The 14,525-nt window shown below is 36.1% G+C and overlaps 1 protein-coding gene and 1 long non-coding RNA gene across 4 annotated transcripts in view; one reads left to right on the top strand and one right to left on the bottom strand.

Annotated features, from left to right (window-relative positions):
* Nucleotides 1-641: 641 nt before the first annotated feature.
* DCLK1 (doublecortin like kinase 1) overlaps nt 642-14,525 on the bottom strand; it is a 208,796-nt gene continuing 194,912 nt past the window's right edge. For 2 of the 3 annotated variants that reach the window (XM_072404164.1, XM_072404179.1), the window contains one exon: nt 642-3,658. In XM_072404164.1, coding sequence (XP_072260265.1) covers nt 3,494-3,658 — 165 coding nt within the window. In that variant the 3' untranslated portion in view covers nt 642-3,493. Of the gene's footprint in view, nt 3,659-14,158; nt 14,233-14,525 lie in introns of all 3 variants that reach the window. The other variant, XM_072404171.1, reaches the window with a different exon arrangement.
* LOC140326019 (uncharacterized) overlaps nt 10,868-14,525 on the top strand; it is a 131,283-nt gene continuing 127,625 nt past the window's right edge. The window contains exon 1 of the long non-coding RNA XR_011919769.1: nt 10,868-10,969. This is a non-coding gene — a long non-coding RNA (uncharacterized lncRNA). The remainder of the gene's footprint in view (nt 10,970-14,525) is intronic.

Genomic DNA, 14,525 nt, shown 5'->3' with positions numbered 1-14,525 from the left:
TTAAGAGGACACTGAAGGCAGATAGATGGTATGTAAAAGGAACTCTGTTGGCAGCCATATTCTTTTATTTGCAGGTGGAATAAACAGTTTAGGCTCTTCCAAAAACATACAGTTAGTTTAAGTGGCTTCACCCCAAAATTAACTTTAGGCTGTGTTTTTGACATATGACTATGGTAGGGTAAATAGATTGTGAGCTCCTTTGAGGGACAGTTAGTATATGATATTACTATGGACCTTGTACAGCGCTGCGTAATATGTCAGCACTATATAAATACTGTGTATTAATAATAATAATAATAATAATATTAATAATAATAATAGGCTCTGGATATAAACAAACAGCATACTGTGTTTATTTTGATATAAGGAGTTGGGTGATGCCTACAGAAAGAGTATTCTGAAAGGATATCATTATCTGCCTATGTCTAGGGCACTCCGATCTTTACATACAACCTTACCAACTGGTACCAGGATAGAAAGCTACAAAGGCGTACATGTAGCAGCACATCAGTTCTATTGGATTCAATTGCCGTCATTACCAGATCTGGAATATTCATAAATTATCTTCATGATGTTTTAATGTTATTATTTACCACAATGGATGATAATATTAGAAAAAGTGAGCATTTCTAAACCAACCATTACATGTTGACATAACATTTTATTTAAAATGAGAAAATAAAAAAGACAAAGAGACAATGAACATGAAATATACACACACACATATTGTTCTTTGCAATATTCGAGAAGGTTAATAAGGCAGCATAAAGCGCAATGTTAATGGGCAGAACACCACTAAACCACAACAACCAATCAGATTAAAGCATCTGGCACAATGACATGATTGCTGATTGGCAGTTGTGGTTTAATACAAATTGCTGATTGATCTTTGCCTTATTAAATAAATATCATTCATTTGGAACTGAGGTACTGCTAAAATACATAGATTAAAACTGATAATGTGTTTTGTTTTTTGTATCATGATATTATGCATTATGTTCTTACTTGCATTACCTGTGAATTTGAAAAAGAAGCAGGGTTTCTCAGCTGGTCCCTAATAGCTATACAATCATATCTGGATGGGAAACTGGTAGTCATTTCCAAATTGTTGTGTGGCAGACAGGGCTCTCATTCCACAATATGAGTCAATATTGGCCTAATTAGAATGGCAACCTGGAAATTTACATTTTACATCAGCTGAAGGGTAATCACTGTCCTGTAGATACTTAAGGGTTCAGTGATCCTCTTGCATCTCAAATACCAAGTCAGACTATAGAAAATGAAAATAAAGATCTTTCCTTAAAGTGTGCATCCACCCAAAGCAGTCCATTTCTAGGTGACCACCTGTATTTTAGTCAGTTTCCAGCTTGTTCTAGGATGTCGGCCATCAAAGAGAAACTTCCCATCAAGATCCCAGTTCTGGCTCATGTCACATCCTTACTTATACCTCATGCTACGGTATCATCTACTCACTGCTGAATTCTGAGAGCCAATAAAGAGCCAAGGCCACGATATGGAATTTGACACGGCCCTGGAATCATAAGATGCCAAAATATCTGAATGTAACTACCTTTATCCACCCAAACCAAGATACCAGTGTGATGTGACCTTCATCTTGGTGGTATGTTTGAAACAAAACTTGGTTGGCTTAACAGATGTGCCCTCTGTATATATATTTAACTTACCTTTAATATATGTTATTTTGTAATATATATGTTCCATTATACATTTATTGTGAATTAACATAACTCATTTTGTTTTTTGCTAAGCTGTAGTATTTTGGCCAGGGTGGTATGTTATTTTTAGGACTTAGGCACTCACATGGCAATAAATTCATTGGACACCACTAACTTTTCTAATTCTACCCAATGTGCCTGCCCACTTAACTTTTTGGAAAAAATGGGAATGTAATAAAAGCAATTCAAACATACATAGGAGTAGAAGATCTCAAAATGTGTTAGCCTTTGATTAACTCTGAAAGAATATAGTTCAAGTGATAACCTATATTGGTATAAAACTTTCAATTTAATTTAGTGTCTTTGGACTTTCTGTAATTCCTTTCTTTAGGTTTTCTATATAATAAGTTATAGAATGTTTACCCCGAAAGCTTGCATTTTAATTACTTAAGTTATCCAATACATTAGCCAAGTGATAAATAAGTATCACTTGAACTACAAACTTTCTGCAAATATAAATGAGAAAATCATAGAAACAAGCTATTAATATTAGAGAAAACCCTTTACTGGGGAAATACATAGTTTTCCATCTTGCACTGACTTGGAACCAAGGACAAGTAAAGAGTCAAATAACCTTGAGGGCCAGGTCCAGATTTTCAATCCTCCTTTGTGCCAGTATATCAGCATAAAGAGCATTTTTAACCAATGGTCTATGTATTACTCCTATGACCAATTTTGTTTCAGTGTAAATTGGATGTAACAGTGACCAGTGAATTAAACTTATGGGTAATGCATGCCTAATAATGAAGCATACATGGAGGAAAATTATAGAAAGGAAAGATTAAAAATATACAATCCCATAGAACAATTGGTGCCATTGATCCATTCCTAGTTAATATGGCAATACCAGGGTATGGTGTTGGGGTATGTGTACTGCAGGCTGAGAAACCCTGTGTTTCTAGTTGTACATCCACATAAAAGACACTGACCATCAATTGACTTTTATCATTTGGTTGGTACAAATCCTCCCGCATCTACTACACAATATATCATCTATTCCTTACAGCTTTGTTCTGTGCTTTTAAGTGAAATTTACATATCATTGGTAAGATTTGCTTACTTTTTGTTGTCCTGCATCATATACAGTTATTTACAAAAAAAAGACAATTCTGCGTGGCACCACAGGGCAAAAAAAAAAGAAAATAAATAATTCCGTACTTTGCAGGAGTAGACTAGAAAGGAAAAACAGATAAACAAAAGTAAAAATAAAATACAAATTACAGCACATGAAGGTGTAAAACCCATTCTAGCAACTGTATTTTATAGATATATCTGTGTTCAAGCATGCATACACTCAGAGTCTGATCTTGTCCAATTCTGATTGTTTTCAGAACCGTTAAGAGTCATAACCCGTCATGACCTGCGTCAGCTGTGAATAAATGAACAACACTTACCTCCTAACTATTGTATGTCATAAAAGGATCTCTGTGTTATAACCTGCTCTTTTATTATTTCACAATCAAACATGTTGCCATATCTGTTTAAAGGTCGCAATTCCATTGAGCTCCAAACCTATGTTCTATTTGCAGATGGCCGCCAGGAATGTAGTGGCCTTGTCATTCATTCATTAGTAAATTTTTACACATAAACATTTACCCTATAGTGGTGAAAACATCCACGATATCATGCTTTCACCGGCCTTACTTGTTCTCTCTTTCACACCTAGAAACATCATAAATTGTAATGTCCACAACAGATTTCTAAAAGGCTTCCATTTTGACGTCTCGAAGGGTTAAGCCAAGACTTAAAGTGTTTCCCTAAAAGGGTGAGTTAGGTGAGCGAACAGTCTCAGATGAGCTTGGTGAATAGTCCTCTGACTCTGAAGTGAGTTCTGGTGCAGCTGGTTGAGCCATGAACCGGCTTCTCACATCCTGGTTGCGTCTTCGTCTGAAAACCTGCCTCTCCTTATCAAGAGCGGTGGTCTGATAGGGTAAAGAAAGGACAAAAAGCTATGTTAATTACTAATATGAGTTCATATTTAGCCAAAGAACAAAAACATATACCACCAATCAATCAATTAGGAAAGGAAAATGTTATATGAAATGCTCATTGTAATGGAATTTAGGTTTAAGGTCGGGGCAACGTCATTTCATATTAGCAGGTTATTTGTTATCCTTCGTCAAAAGCAAATAAGACAATAACAGGGTACACTTTGTTAAAACAATATTTCGTAAGGCTGCCACAAGTAGTATTTTTGAAGACATACAAAGCAATTCATGGATGAATACAAACATTGATGTAAAGGCTTATTATAACGAATAGGAACTTTGGATGTGGGTGATGAGTTATGTTAATACACAAATTTAGGTCAGATTTGGAATTACTTTGACCTTTCAGCTGAAAAGGAAGTGACATTACCTTGATTTCTCTGAAACTCCAGTTTTGAGAATGAAAGTGCTTCTCCAGAGCACAGAAAACATCAATTAGTAAAAAGGTCTGGAAACACAATCTTTTATCAGATTTGTTGCTTGAGGTAACCATAAATGGTACTCTACAACAGCGGTCCCCAACCCCCGGTCTGCGCCCGTCTGACAGGTGGGCCGCAGCTATGGCTGGTGCACCCCCCAGCGGGGTTGGGAAAAGGACCGTCCAGAGCCAGGGACCAAGTCTGCTGTATGCATCCTAGGCTTAGGGCGGTGGGCGCGTTGTGGCAGGCTCAGACCTGATAAGGGAGATTGGGCAGATTCTGGCATCTTGACATCACTCTAAGAGGGAAGTTTCTTCCCCTTCGAGTGACACATGGCTCCCTGCGCATGCACGGTTTGGAGTCCATGGGATCAGTGGTCTGTGAGCTCCAAAAGGATGGGGACCACTGCTCCACAAGCTTGGGTATTTTAGCCACAGGCCTACTGTTCTCTTAGATCAAAGTGTTGTTGGCAGTGTCTAGTTAACATCTGCTATACAGCCAGGACCCCTAGTAAAATAGCAATGTGTGTAATCAAGGGACTATATAACATATCTAAAATCTAAAAAGTACATATTTAGCAGCTGAGTCATTTGAGACCAACATGGCTGCTACCTATTGACTATTGTTACCAGTTTAACTGATGGGTTATATGTCCTGAGATACTAATATATAAATATATATAGCAGAAGTTTATTAACTAGTTATGGTGGATCTATTAAACATTTAATGTAAGATGTATACGTGCTAAGTAATGTGTGACACTTTTTCATGTAAGGCTTAGATCTTTTGGAAAATATACTGTTGTAAAATATACTGTATATTGTGGAAAGTCAGAAATCAATTCATGTAAACTTTCACAGTGAGGGCACATTTATTCCCAAGCAGCCCACAATTGGTGGCACATGGCCAACTGCTCAGCCACCTGAACCATAGTTCGGGTTGCCACAGTTGCAGTGGTACAGTAAGAGGTACAGAATCACCCCCATTCATTCCCTATTGGACTTTCACAGGTAGACGCAACATGCAGTGTCTCTTCCAAGGCAGTGATTCAGTGGCATGGCAGTTGTATCCTCTCCACCAGTCTGAACATAGTCTAACTGTAAGTTACTTTACTTTAAAGTGTAACTCGTTGTACCTATTCAATGATAAACACATTACATTTTTCCATTATTTGCTTTTCTTATTCAAATTGTTTTTCTTTATCTTCCTTATCTTCCTTCTCTTCCTTATCTTTCCTTATCTTACACATATCCAGTGTTGCTCTTCCTTCCCCTTTCCCTGCATAAATCCTAAAACACTCTGATTACTTTGCAGAAACAATTTTTTCCTCCTTTATATGTAAAATACTCATTTTTTCCTCCTGCAATTACAATACTCATTACCTTAACTGAAAGAGGGGAGCTTGGCTACGAGTTATTAATCAAAAGAATAAATGTCAGATAAGTATTTCCTAACAAGGTGGAGGTAGCCTAGCCTGTGGCACAGTATATATGAATGGGTAATAGCGGTGTTATTCAAAATGAGGACTTTACTTTTTACTTATAGTCTTGTAGCCAAAACCTTGCGGTATGTATTCATTCCCTTGTTATAAATAAAATATATCCCTAAAATGGATGGGATGGTTGTTCTATCATTTGCTACCTTAGACAACAAAATAATCAGCGTCTGTTTACTACTCTCTGTAGAGGTCTGTATTGTTCCTTATGGCTATATTATACAATATTATTAAATAGCACTGAGCTTTATCAGTCATGTAGCAGTTAATGTAAAACTGCTTTGTTACATTTCTGTAGGAAGAATTTGGGGTCTTAAAACAACATTATGGCTTTCTTTTATTACAAAGTAATAACTCCCTTAATTTTAATGTATTGAAATACATCGGGCAGTTAAGTAGACAGCTGTAAAAGCACAGAATGCCGCTAATGCACCCTTCGCACGTAAAGCCATCAATTCCAGCCTGTTAACAGAGATGGCGAATTCCCACAGAAGTGCCGCTGTGAAAAATAACACCACATAGTGCTAATGAGAATGGTAGGGATTGCAGCTCCTCAAACAGCAGCACATCCATTAATGTATTATTTATGAAAGCGTAAACTGAAAAATAAGTGCTGGCCAGTAAATTATGTGTTTCTATCAGTTCTGTGCTTGTAGAAAAAGAGGCAAACATGGCATTTAGGAATTAAAATTAAAGCAGGAAGTGACATAAAATGCCGCCTTGTCACACAACGCCAAATGTGAATGTGTGTGCAATGGAATATTTTTTTAATTGTTAGAACTTTCCACAGAAGACAACTAAATGTTTTTGTGACTTTTCAAGATTTAGTACATCTGGGGGCATTTAAACAAAAGTCTCGCTTACTTAAATATGACTGGCCAACACAGGTAGGTAAATTACTACTAGATTGGGACACCCGTACAGTTTTACAAATTTACCAAACAATGCAGCTATGTATTCTTTAAAACACCATGATACAGATTTTTAAATGCTGCTATTACCTAAATCTTGACATCAGCCTTTTGGAATACCATGCATGGCTGCACTTAATTTGGATTATTAGGTGTGGGGCAAGAAATTTGCTAAAGGAGAAAAAGAAAGATGACTTACTGGAAGTCTGCTCCTGTTTTACAGGTTGGGGGAAAGGAGATGAGAAAGTTGTATTGCTTACTTTTATTGGAGAAAGGTCAGCTAAGGAACCTGGCTTTGGTGTCTGAGTTATGGAATTCTCAAGATTGAGTTGACTCAATGGGATAGTTGTTTTCCATTTGCTATTTAGGTTTGGGTTGCCATTGTTATGTACTGGAACAGCCTATGACCATAGTAGAAGATAAAAGTTCCTCTAAGATGGACATTAAATTGTGTGTAATCATGCTTTAGAACTGTATAATGCATATTAGAATTTGGAAAAATAGATCTGCCTTTTGTAGCCTCAGTGGTAAAACTGTATTGGCTGATCTAAAGCTCTCTGGTGCTCTATATAGTGAAGGTATATTAAGGTTAGTTTCACTTACATGAGCCAATATTTAACCATTGTTCTGCTGCTTTGAACTGAAATAAACACAGGTTTCAGGTTATGGTTGTATTATTACTGGTCCAAAGCTACATGCTTGTGATGGGCATGGACTGCATTAGATTTGGGTTAGGTGCACTTGTTTCATTGGTTTGCATACATGGACATTTATTTGTATTTGAACTTCTTTTCTTTCTCATACATGACAATTGACAATGCAATGGAACAGCTTACTAAAAGGTTAGTAAAAATCTCAGATGCACCTCCGAAGCTTGTAAGCAAATTATAACCAAATAAGTAGCAAGATCCCAAAGACAGATCAAGATGCACTTTAAAACAAATCAATGCTTGTGTAATGTAGTAAAGCGTATGTATGCTTTAATGAACTCGTCTTATTTGCTCAATATTGATCTGCCGTTAAATTTTTCTGTGCAAAAAAAGCTAATAATGTCATTTATGCACAAGGAAAGGTTAGGCAGATGAGAAGGACTAGGGAAAGGATAAAATAAGTTTGTGTTCTTACTAATGTATCATAAATGAAGTAGAGATCTGACACCGCTTTGGAATTCCACATCATGTTGTTGTGTCTAAGAGAAAGGTAGGAGCACACAAATCTTGTACTTGTGCTGGCCATTTAAAGGGATAATGAATGTATTTCAGAGATGCGCTATGAGGATTTTTTATTAATATTTATTATTGCTTTGACATAGGCTTTAATTTCAGCTCTAACATTAGCTTTAACTTTAGTTCCAATCATTAACATGGTAGCCTCAATCCACAAAGCCACATGATTTTATTTGTGATCTTTTTTAATCTCTTGAATGATTATCTTTCACAAGATGTTAATTTTATCACACATCAAATATGTTCAATGAAAAAACAATTATTTAGGTTGAGTCATTAAAATCCTGAATGAACGGAATATTTAATTGTCAGTGGGCACCTCGTAAAGACAGTTATCAGCGCCCTGAAACTACAGGTATTGTAGTAATAAATATTAATGTAGTAGTTAAATTACATCTTCAGAAAGTTGATAAAATATTGTGTATGCAGGATGATACCATATGATGCATGTGTCTTTAAAGATAAATGTTAGCAATAATATGATCAAATAATGTACGTAAATAAAATAGTTCATAGTTCATGTGTCATGCCTTTGTGAATTGAGGCTTTTATGTTCTTCTGCAGTTAATTTCTTTAATGTGCATAGAAAATGCATTCAAGATAGAGATGAATTATCCCTAATCACAAAGCAATTGTGCCCAGATGCAAACAAAGTGCAGAGAAATTGCAAAGCAACTGTCAAGTATGAACATACAATAATACAATCCCGGGTGTTTTTTTCTACAGCCAGTGGATATGCTTGCGGCTGGGTCACTTAATGCAATCTAAATGAGTAAGCAGCTGGGTGGTCTGCTCTTGATGATTGATGCCCAAGATGTCAAAGCGCAGATTACACAGTCAGGTGCTGCGCACTGTCAGTCCGGGATACATATTAGTATTCAGTGCAGTCATCCAGAGCTCTGCAGAGCCAGAGGTCCAGCACAGAAAATCATGTTTGAGCTGTCCAGCACATAGAAAATGTTTCTAAGTCAAGAGCAGTAAGAGATGAAGGTCTAGAGAGCACAAAGATAAGACACATTGCAAGTCCTGTCACTATTACACCTTGTTCACCTGAGGGGAACATCCTTTTACCATGGTCTCTCTCTACTCATGTACTTTAAATATATTTGTCATCAAACCAACATACACTGTATTTTCTAATCGCGGGGCTCATTCTTTTGACAGTATTGGAATGTTAACACGTTCAGCGGGGGAACAGGAGCAGATTCAGTGGTATGCAGTCCATAGTCATGTTAAAGGGCACCATTAATTATGTTCAATGTGCAGGTAATTGTAAGAACACTTAAATTATTGTTTTCACTAATGGTAACGCAGTAACCTGATATTTGTGATGTTTAGTGCTATGGGTTGTGGGTCTGAATAACTTTAATATGCCCCAATAGACAAAATTCTGTGTGCTTGCTTAAAGGAATATCTAACAACACTCTAAAACTCACACTTCAAATTCTTTCAAATCTTCAAAAATCTGCCTATACTTTTCTAAATGTTTGGTAAACTATAAATTCTAAATATTACACTTCTTTTTATTTGATTTGGAGGTTTTTTTTTTTACTAGTGCTATACCTTTTATACTTGAATATAAACTCATCCAAATACAAACCAAGGTACATATTTTTCCCAGAAAAAAAAAACAGGAAAACTACAATGACTTGAGTATCAACTTAAATCACAAAAGGAAGCTGTCATTCAAAACAGTCAACAATTAACAAAAATGCTAAATACATCCATGATATGTTTTTTTTAATTTTTAAAAGGAAAAAAATTAAATCACATGGGTTCAGTTTTTTTAACCCCTCCCCCCACTCCTTAAAGTATTTTGTACTTTTAGGCTGGTTATAGTGGGCCAATTCCTTATACATGATCTTTTGTGCATTATTATTGGCCACAAGTAGATGGTGCTGTGTCCTTATTAAAGTGTGTAACAAACTCTAAATCTCAGACGGCAGGAGTTTCCTATACACTTTACATTCAAACTGAAATTCTTTTTCTAATGGCATTTCAGGTCCAAAAAATCTGGTTTATACCGGAGAATATACGGTAATTATATCTGTCTTTATAGATATATTTTATTTACTAAAATACTTATCCTAATTGTGAAAAAGCACTGTAATCTTTTCTGAACTTATTTTTAATGACATTGGATGCTTAGTAAGGTGGAAAATAGTAAGGTGAGAAGAAAAGTTAGATCTTTTTGTGAAAAAGTAAAGTTTTGTGACTAGAGAGGGGACCTTTTATCCTGCCTATGATATTTAATATGTGCACTCATCTTGTAGACAATATGACACCGACTTACTTTCTATTCATCCCAGGCTTTGACTGGCAATGTAATGTTATTAATAAATGTCATAGTTGTCTAATGGGAGTAATTGTTGGTAGAACTGGGAGTGGTAGCAATACATAACTTTCTATACAAATTGGCAAAATTATTTAAAAATGTATAAATGTGAAATAATTTGTATTAGAAAGTCATGAGCTGTTTTTTGAAGTCGGGATTTTCTGTTTTTTCTCAGTATGATCTAATGGGTGCAGCAGAGTATGTGGCACCAGTGTGGACACTTAGAATTTTTGGTTGTATTTGCCACTGCAATGTCTAAAAACTCCACTATGCTTACTATAAAAATTATTATTCAAACAGCAAACTCATGATAAAATAAAAAGTAATAATTTCAAAATCTGCACAAATCCATGTATGCTGCTTAAGTAGAAAACATGACCTACAATAACACATTTTTATGCAAAACAGCCATATTATTAAATGCATTAAAGTCACCCCAGAGAGTCATTTGCCTTGAGGTCTATTTAGCTTGCAATTAGTAATACTGAAAACGATGTAAGAGGGAAATATCACCTTTTTATGGCAGTCAGCATACAGACTTAGTCTATTGTCTGATCAGTGAAGCATTGCTTAGTGGAATACTTTATCAGTGGAAAGCCCAGGATTGAGTTTTTTAGCAGTAACCCTCAGCAGCTGTCTACAACTTATGGGGGTGAAGATTAGACAAGATTTGAATTAGAATGTTTTGTTGTAAGAGGCTTAGGGTACAAAGCCAATAGTCACCGCATATGTTTCCTGTGGTAAATAACTGCTTGCTTTTCCCAGAACACTGCTTTCATATACTGAATTGTTACACTAGCATTCCTTTAGTCTACAGCTCCCTAATACAGCCCACATATAGTGGATATTCATGATGGAGGTATTGTACATTTAAAATACTAAAACTTGAATTCTGTAACTCACTATACAACAATGTGCATCCAAGTATATGTATTGGATTGTATTGGTTGCTTTTGGCATGGCCAGTGAGAATCTCCTTGATGATTTGACTACAGTCATCTGGAATCTGGTTGGTTGTTAAAGTTTCCTGTTCTTTCTGTAGCCTTACTGATTGTTTTCAATAACCTGATGCAAAAATTCTTCAACTGAAATGAAATTTAGAACTGAAATTCCATTAGAAAAATATTGTAACATTGGTTGATGCCTTGAAGTGGTCTAGTATTGGGTAATTGACGTGCCCACTTTTACATCATGATGTGTGCCATGTGTATGTGTGTGTCAGTTACTAATACATTTGACTACAATTATGACGGCAATCCATCTGTCAGTGCTAAAGTTTTGTAAACCTTGTGATTTATATGCTGGAATTATTTTGAGTCAAATTCCTGTCTAGTTGGGTTTTGTGGCATGCTGAACCTAATCCACTGCAAGTCAACCAGTCTACCAGGTCTGTCTTACTGAAAACAGTAACTTCTCTGTTGTCTGCAATATTGTGAAAAATCAATGTTACTTCCAATAGAGAGAACTCATGTAATCTTTGCCTATGCCTCAGGCCATGTAAGGGAGCTTATCAGCAGCATTGTTTTGTTCCTGGCAAGCAAGAGCTACTTTATGTATAAAAAACTCCATATAATGGGAAGTGTGAAATTAAATTTTAATCAGAAGAAAAAACTATTTTTTTTTCAGCAAAAGTACTTTTCAAGTATTATTGTATTGTTTATTATTTTTAATTTTGCAATTTTTTTACAATCTTGCCTGTACTTTTGGTAATATTCAAAATATAAGCATATTTTAGGCACAGCGGATGGTCAACCTAAAGACAAGTAAGAGACAGCGTAGCCACTCTCTTCTATAGTAAGTAACCAGTGGCGTCTTTAGCCAAACTCCTATTGACCACAAATGTAAAAGAATATTTCACCATGGGCCACTCGTGTAAAGGGAAAGTCCACCATTTACCACCAGCACAAAAGAGTACTTCTACGCTAGCCACTAATAGGGATACTAAAGGGATACTCTACTAACAACTAACATAAGTTGGAAAATACTCTAAACAAAAATGTAAGATTCAACTTATCCACTTACCACCAATAAAACGAACCACTTCTCCTTTGACCACCAATGTAAGGTAACAGTACACTGACCATTTTCCACAGAGCATACACCGGATTCCTGACCACTGCACTCTGTAAGCTGTGCTAAACTTTGCATTTTCCAGGCCAAAGTTTTCATTTAGTGAACTTCTGCTGTTTGCTGAGTAGTTCTCAATTACTTTTAATGCAGTTTTTTTTTAAGGATGGCAGATAACTCAAATCTCTATTTAATGTGCAGAAAATTATACTTTTACTGTATTTATTATACTATTTACTGTAAGATTTTTTTGTTAGATAGATACTTTGTCTTGAAGAATGTGTGTGCATCTCTAAGAATCTGTGACATTGATTTAGGGTGTGGGTACATAGACAAAAGCATGTGTGCAGTGTAAACAGCGAGTTGGCTCTGGTTCCATTTATTATTGTTCCTTTAGAAGCACTGCTGTATTCACCTACCCATTAAAATGCCAAGGCCACATGTCTTAGCTACATTCCTAGTCCAGGACATTTGCTGAAACTAGCCAGTTCATGTGTTTGCGAATATGATATTCTTCCAGCTACGTAATTTGCAATTGGAGAGAAAACCCTTTTTGTACTAGTTTTGGTAATGTTACACCACGCTTTACCATTGGAAGGTCTGACAACTCCAGAGGACTTGTGAAGGTCATCTGATCATTGGGTGATGTTCATCACTGTCAATGTAATATATGGCATAAAGTACCCCTGTTTATCCACTGATTCCATCTGTTTGGATGCTCAAGGTGGAAGAAAATATATGCAAGGTGACAATTCAGTATCTGCAATGAGCCATTGTTACAACGATGTCACTCAAAACTTTGGAAGGGGGAGGTAAGTACAAAAAAACAAAAAGAATGCTAGCTGAATGTCATCACAAATCAAAAACTAACTGATAATAAATAAATATCCTTTACAGGGAAAATGAATGATCTCACCTGTGATGTACCAGGCTACCATTAAGGAAAATCTGTCACAATAGAAATATGAGAATTGTCATTGCTGACGTGTTTCTTAAGGATCGTCTGGAATCCTCAATCTTTCTCCACTTTGTAACACATACGTAGCAGAAATCATAACTCCTAACCGTATGTTACTTCCAATTCAGTGGTACAACTAGCACAAGGATGACAACCTTGCAACCTGCAAATGAAGTCAGCGATGGCAACTTCCATATTTCTAATTTATTTCCTTTCTATTCATTCTGTCTGTGCCAGTAACCCATTTTACATATAACAGATACTTGAAAAAAAAAAAACAGTCAGCATATAAATAATGTATTACATATGCAAATTGTACAATAATACGTTAATTATGTACTACCTGCTAATTATAATTCCATGTGCAAATGACAAAACAAAACATATTATTAAGATTACTTAAATAAATAAAAAAATGATACATTAGTAAAACAACAACATTCAAAGCTTCAAAACAAATACATGATTTACAATATATACACTATATACAAACAATCAGACATTAAACTTCATACTATAACAGTGGCTGATGCTCAATGCATTCTCATGTTATGCATTGTCAGTAGTAAGGTTTTAGGAAAGGGTTGTGTATTTCATGGTTTAAAACTACAGTATATGCCATTTTTGCAAACAAATAAGCAGATTAGATTTTGCGTTCTTCCCAGCACGCGGAGTGATTTGTGATTAATAGCCGGGCTATTTAGAGTTGTTTTATTTTAAGGTACAATACAGAATTTCTCGATATACTGTCTTTTAAACCACAGGAAATATTCGGCATGTTTAATGAAGAAAAGCTGGCAATGTCAGCGTGGATAATGGACGAGAGGGGATGGAGAAGGCGGTTTGCGAAATCTCAAGACTGAGATTAAACTTATAAGCGGCATATGGACTGGGTAAGAAAAAACAAAAAAAAAAATACAATAAATAAAAAGCATGTTTAATCCACTGAAGGGACTGGTTAATGGAGACTGCCAGCACGTTTGCCATGGAAACACTGACTGTTGGCGCTCAACCATCTCATACCTTATCCAATACATTCCTGGCTGTTGGTAGTAGTCCAAAGACCCTGATCTCTTGATGGTAAAACCGTGGTCCAGCTGAGCAGAGAGAAATGGGGCAACTCAGTGGATCGTCATTTAGCTAGAAATACTCTATTCCAAATGACCCTGTAATTATACCAAGTACTACAGACGTCAGTCTGATCTCTTCAGTGACACAGGAGGCCGCTATGGCAAAGGAACCGCCAACCTGCACTGAAGACAAAACACACAAGGCCTCATGAAGGCAAACCGGAGGAAGAAAAAAGCAAATGTACGATTTTCTAACAACCAAACATTGCTGCTTTTACTTGCTCTAACCCAGAAGAAAGCACAGCTGGGTGCTATATGCG

This window comes from Pyxicephalus adspersus, chromosome 1, assembly GCF_032062135.1.
Source record: "Pyxicephalus adspersus chromosome 1, UCB_Pads_2.0, whole genome shotgun sequence".
In the NCBI taxonomy this organism is placed as follows: domain Eukaryota; kingdom Metazoa; phylum Chordata; class Amphibia; order Anura; family Pyxicephalidae; genus Pyxicephalus; species Pyxicephalus adspersus.
This window is presented reverse-complemented; position numbering and strand designations above follow the sequence as displayed.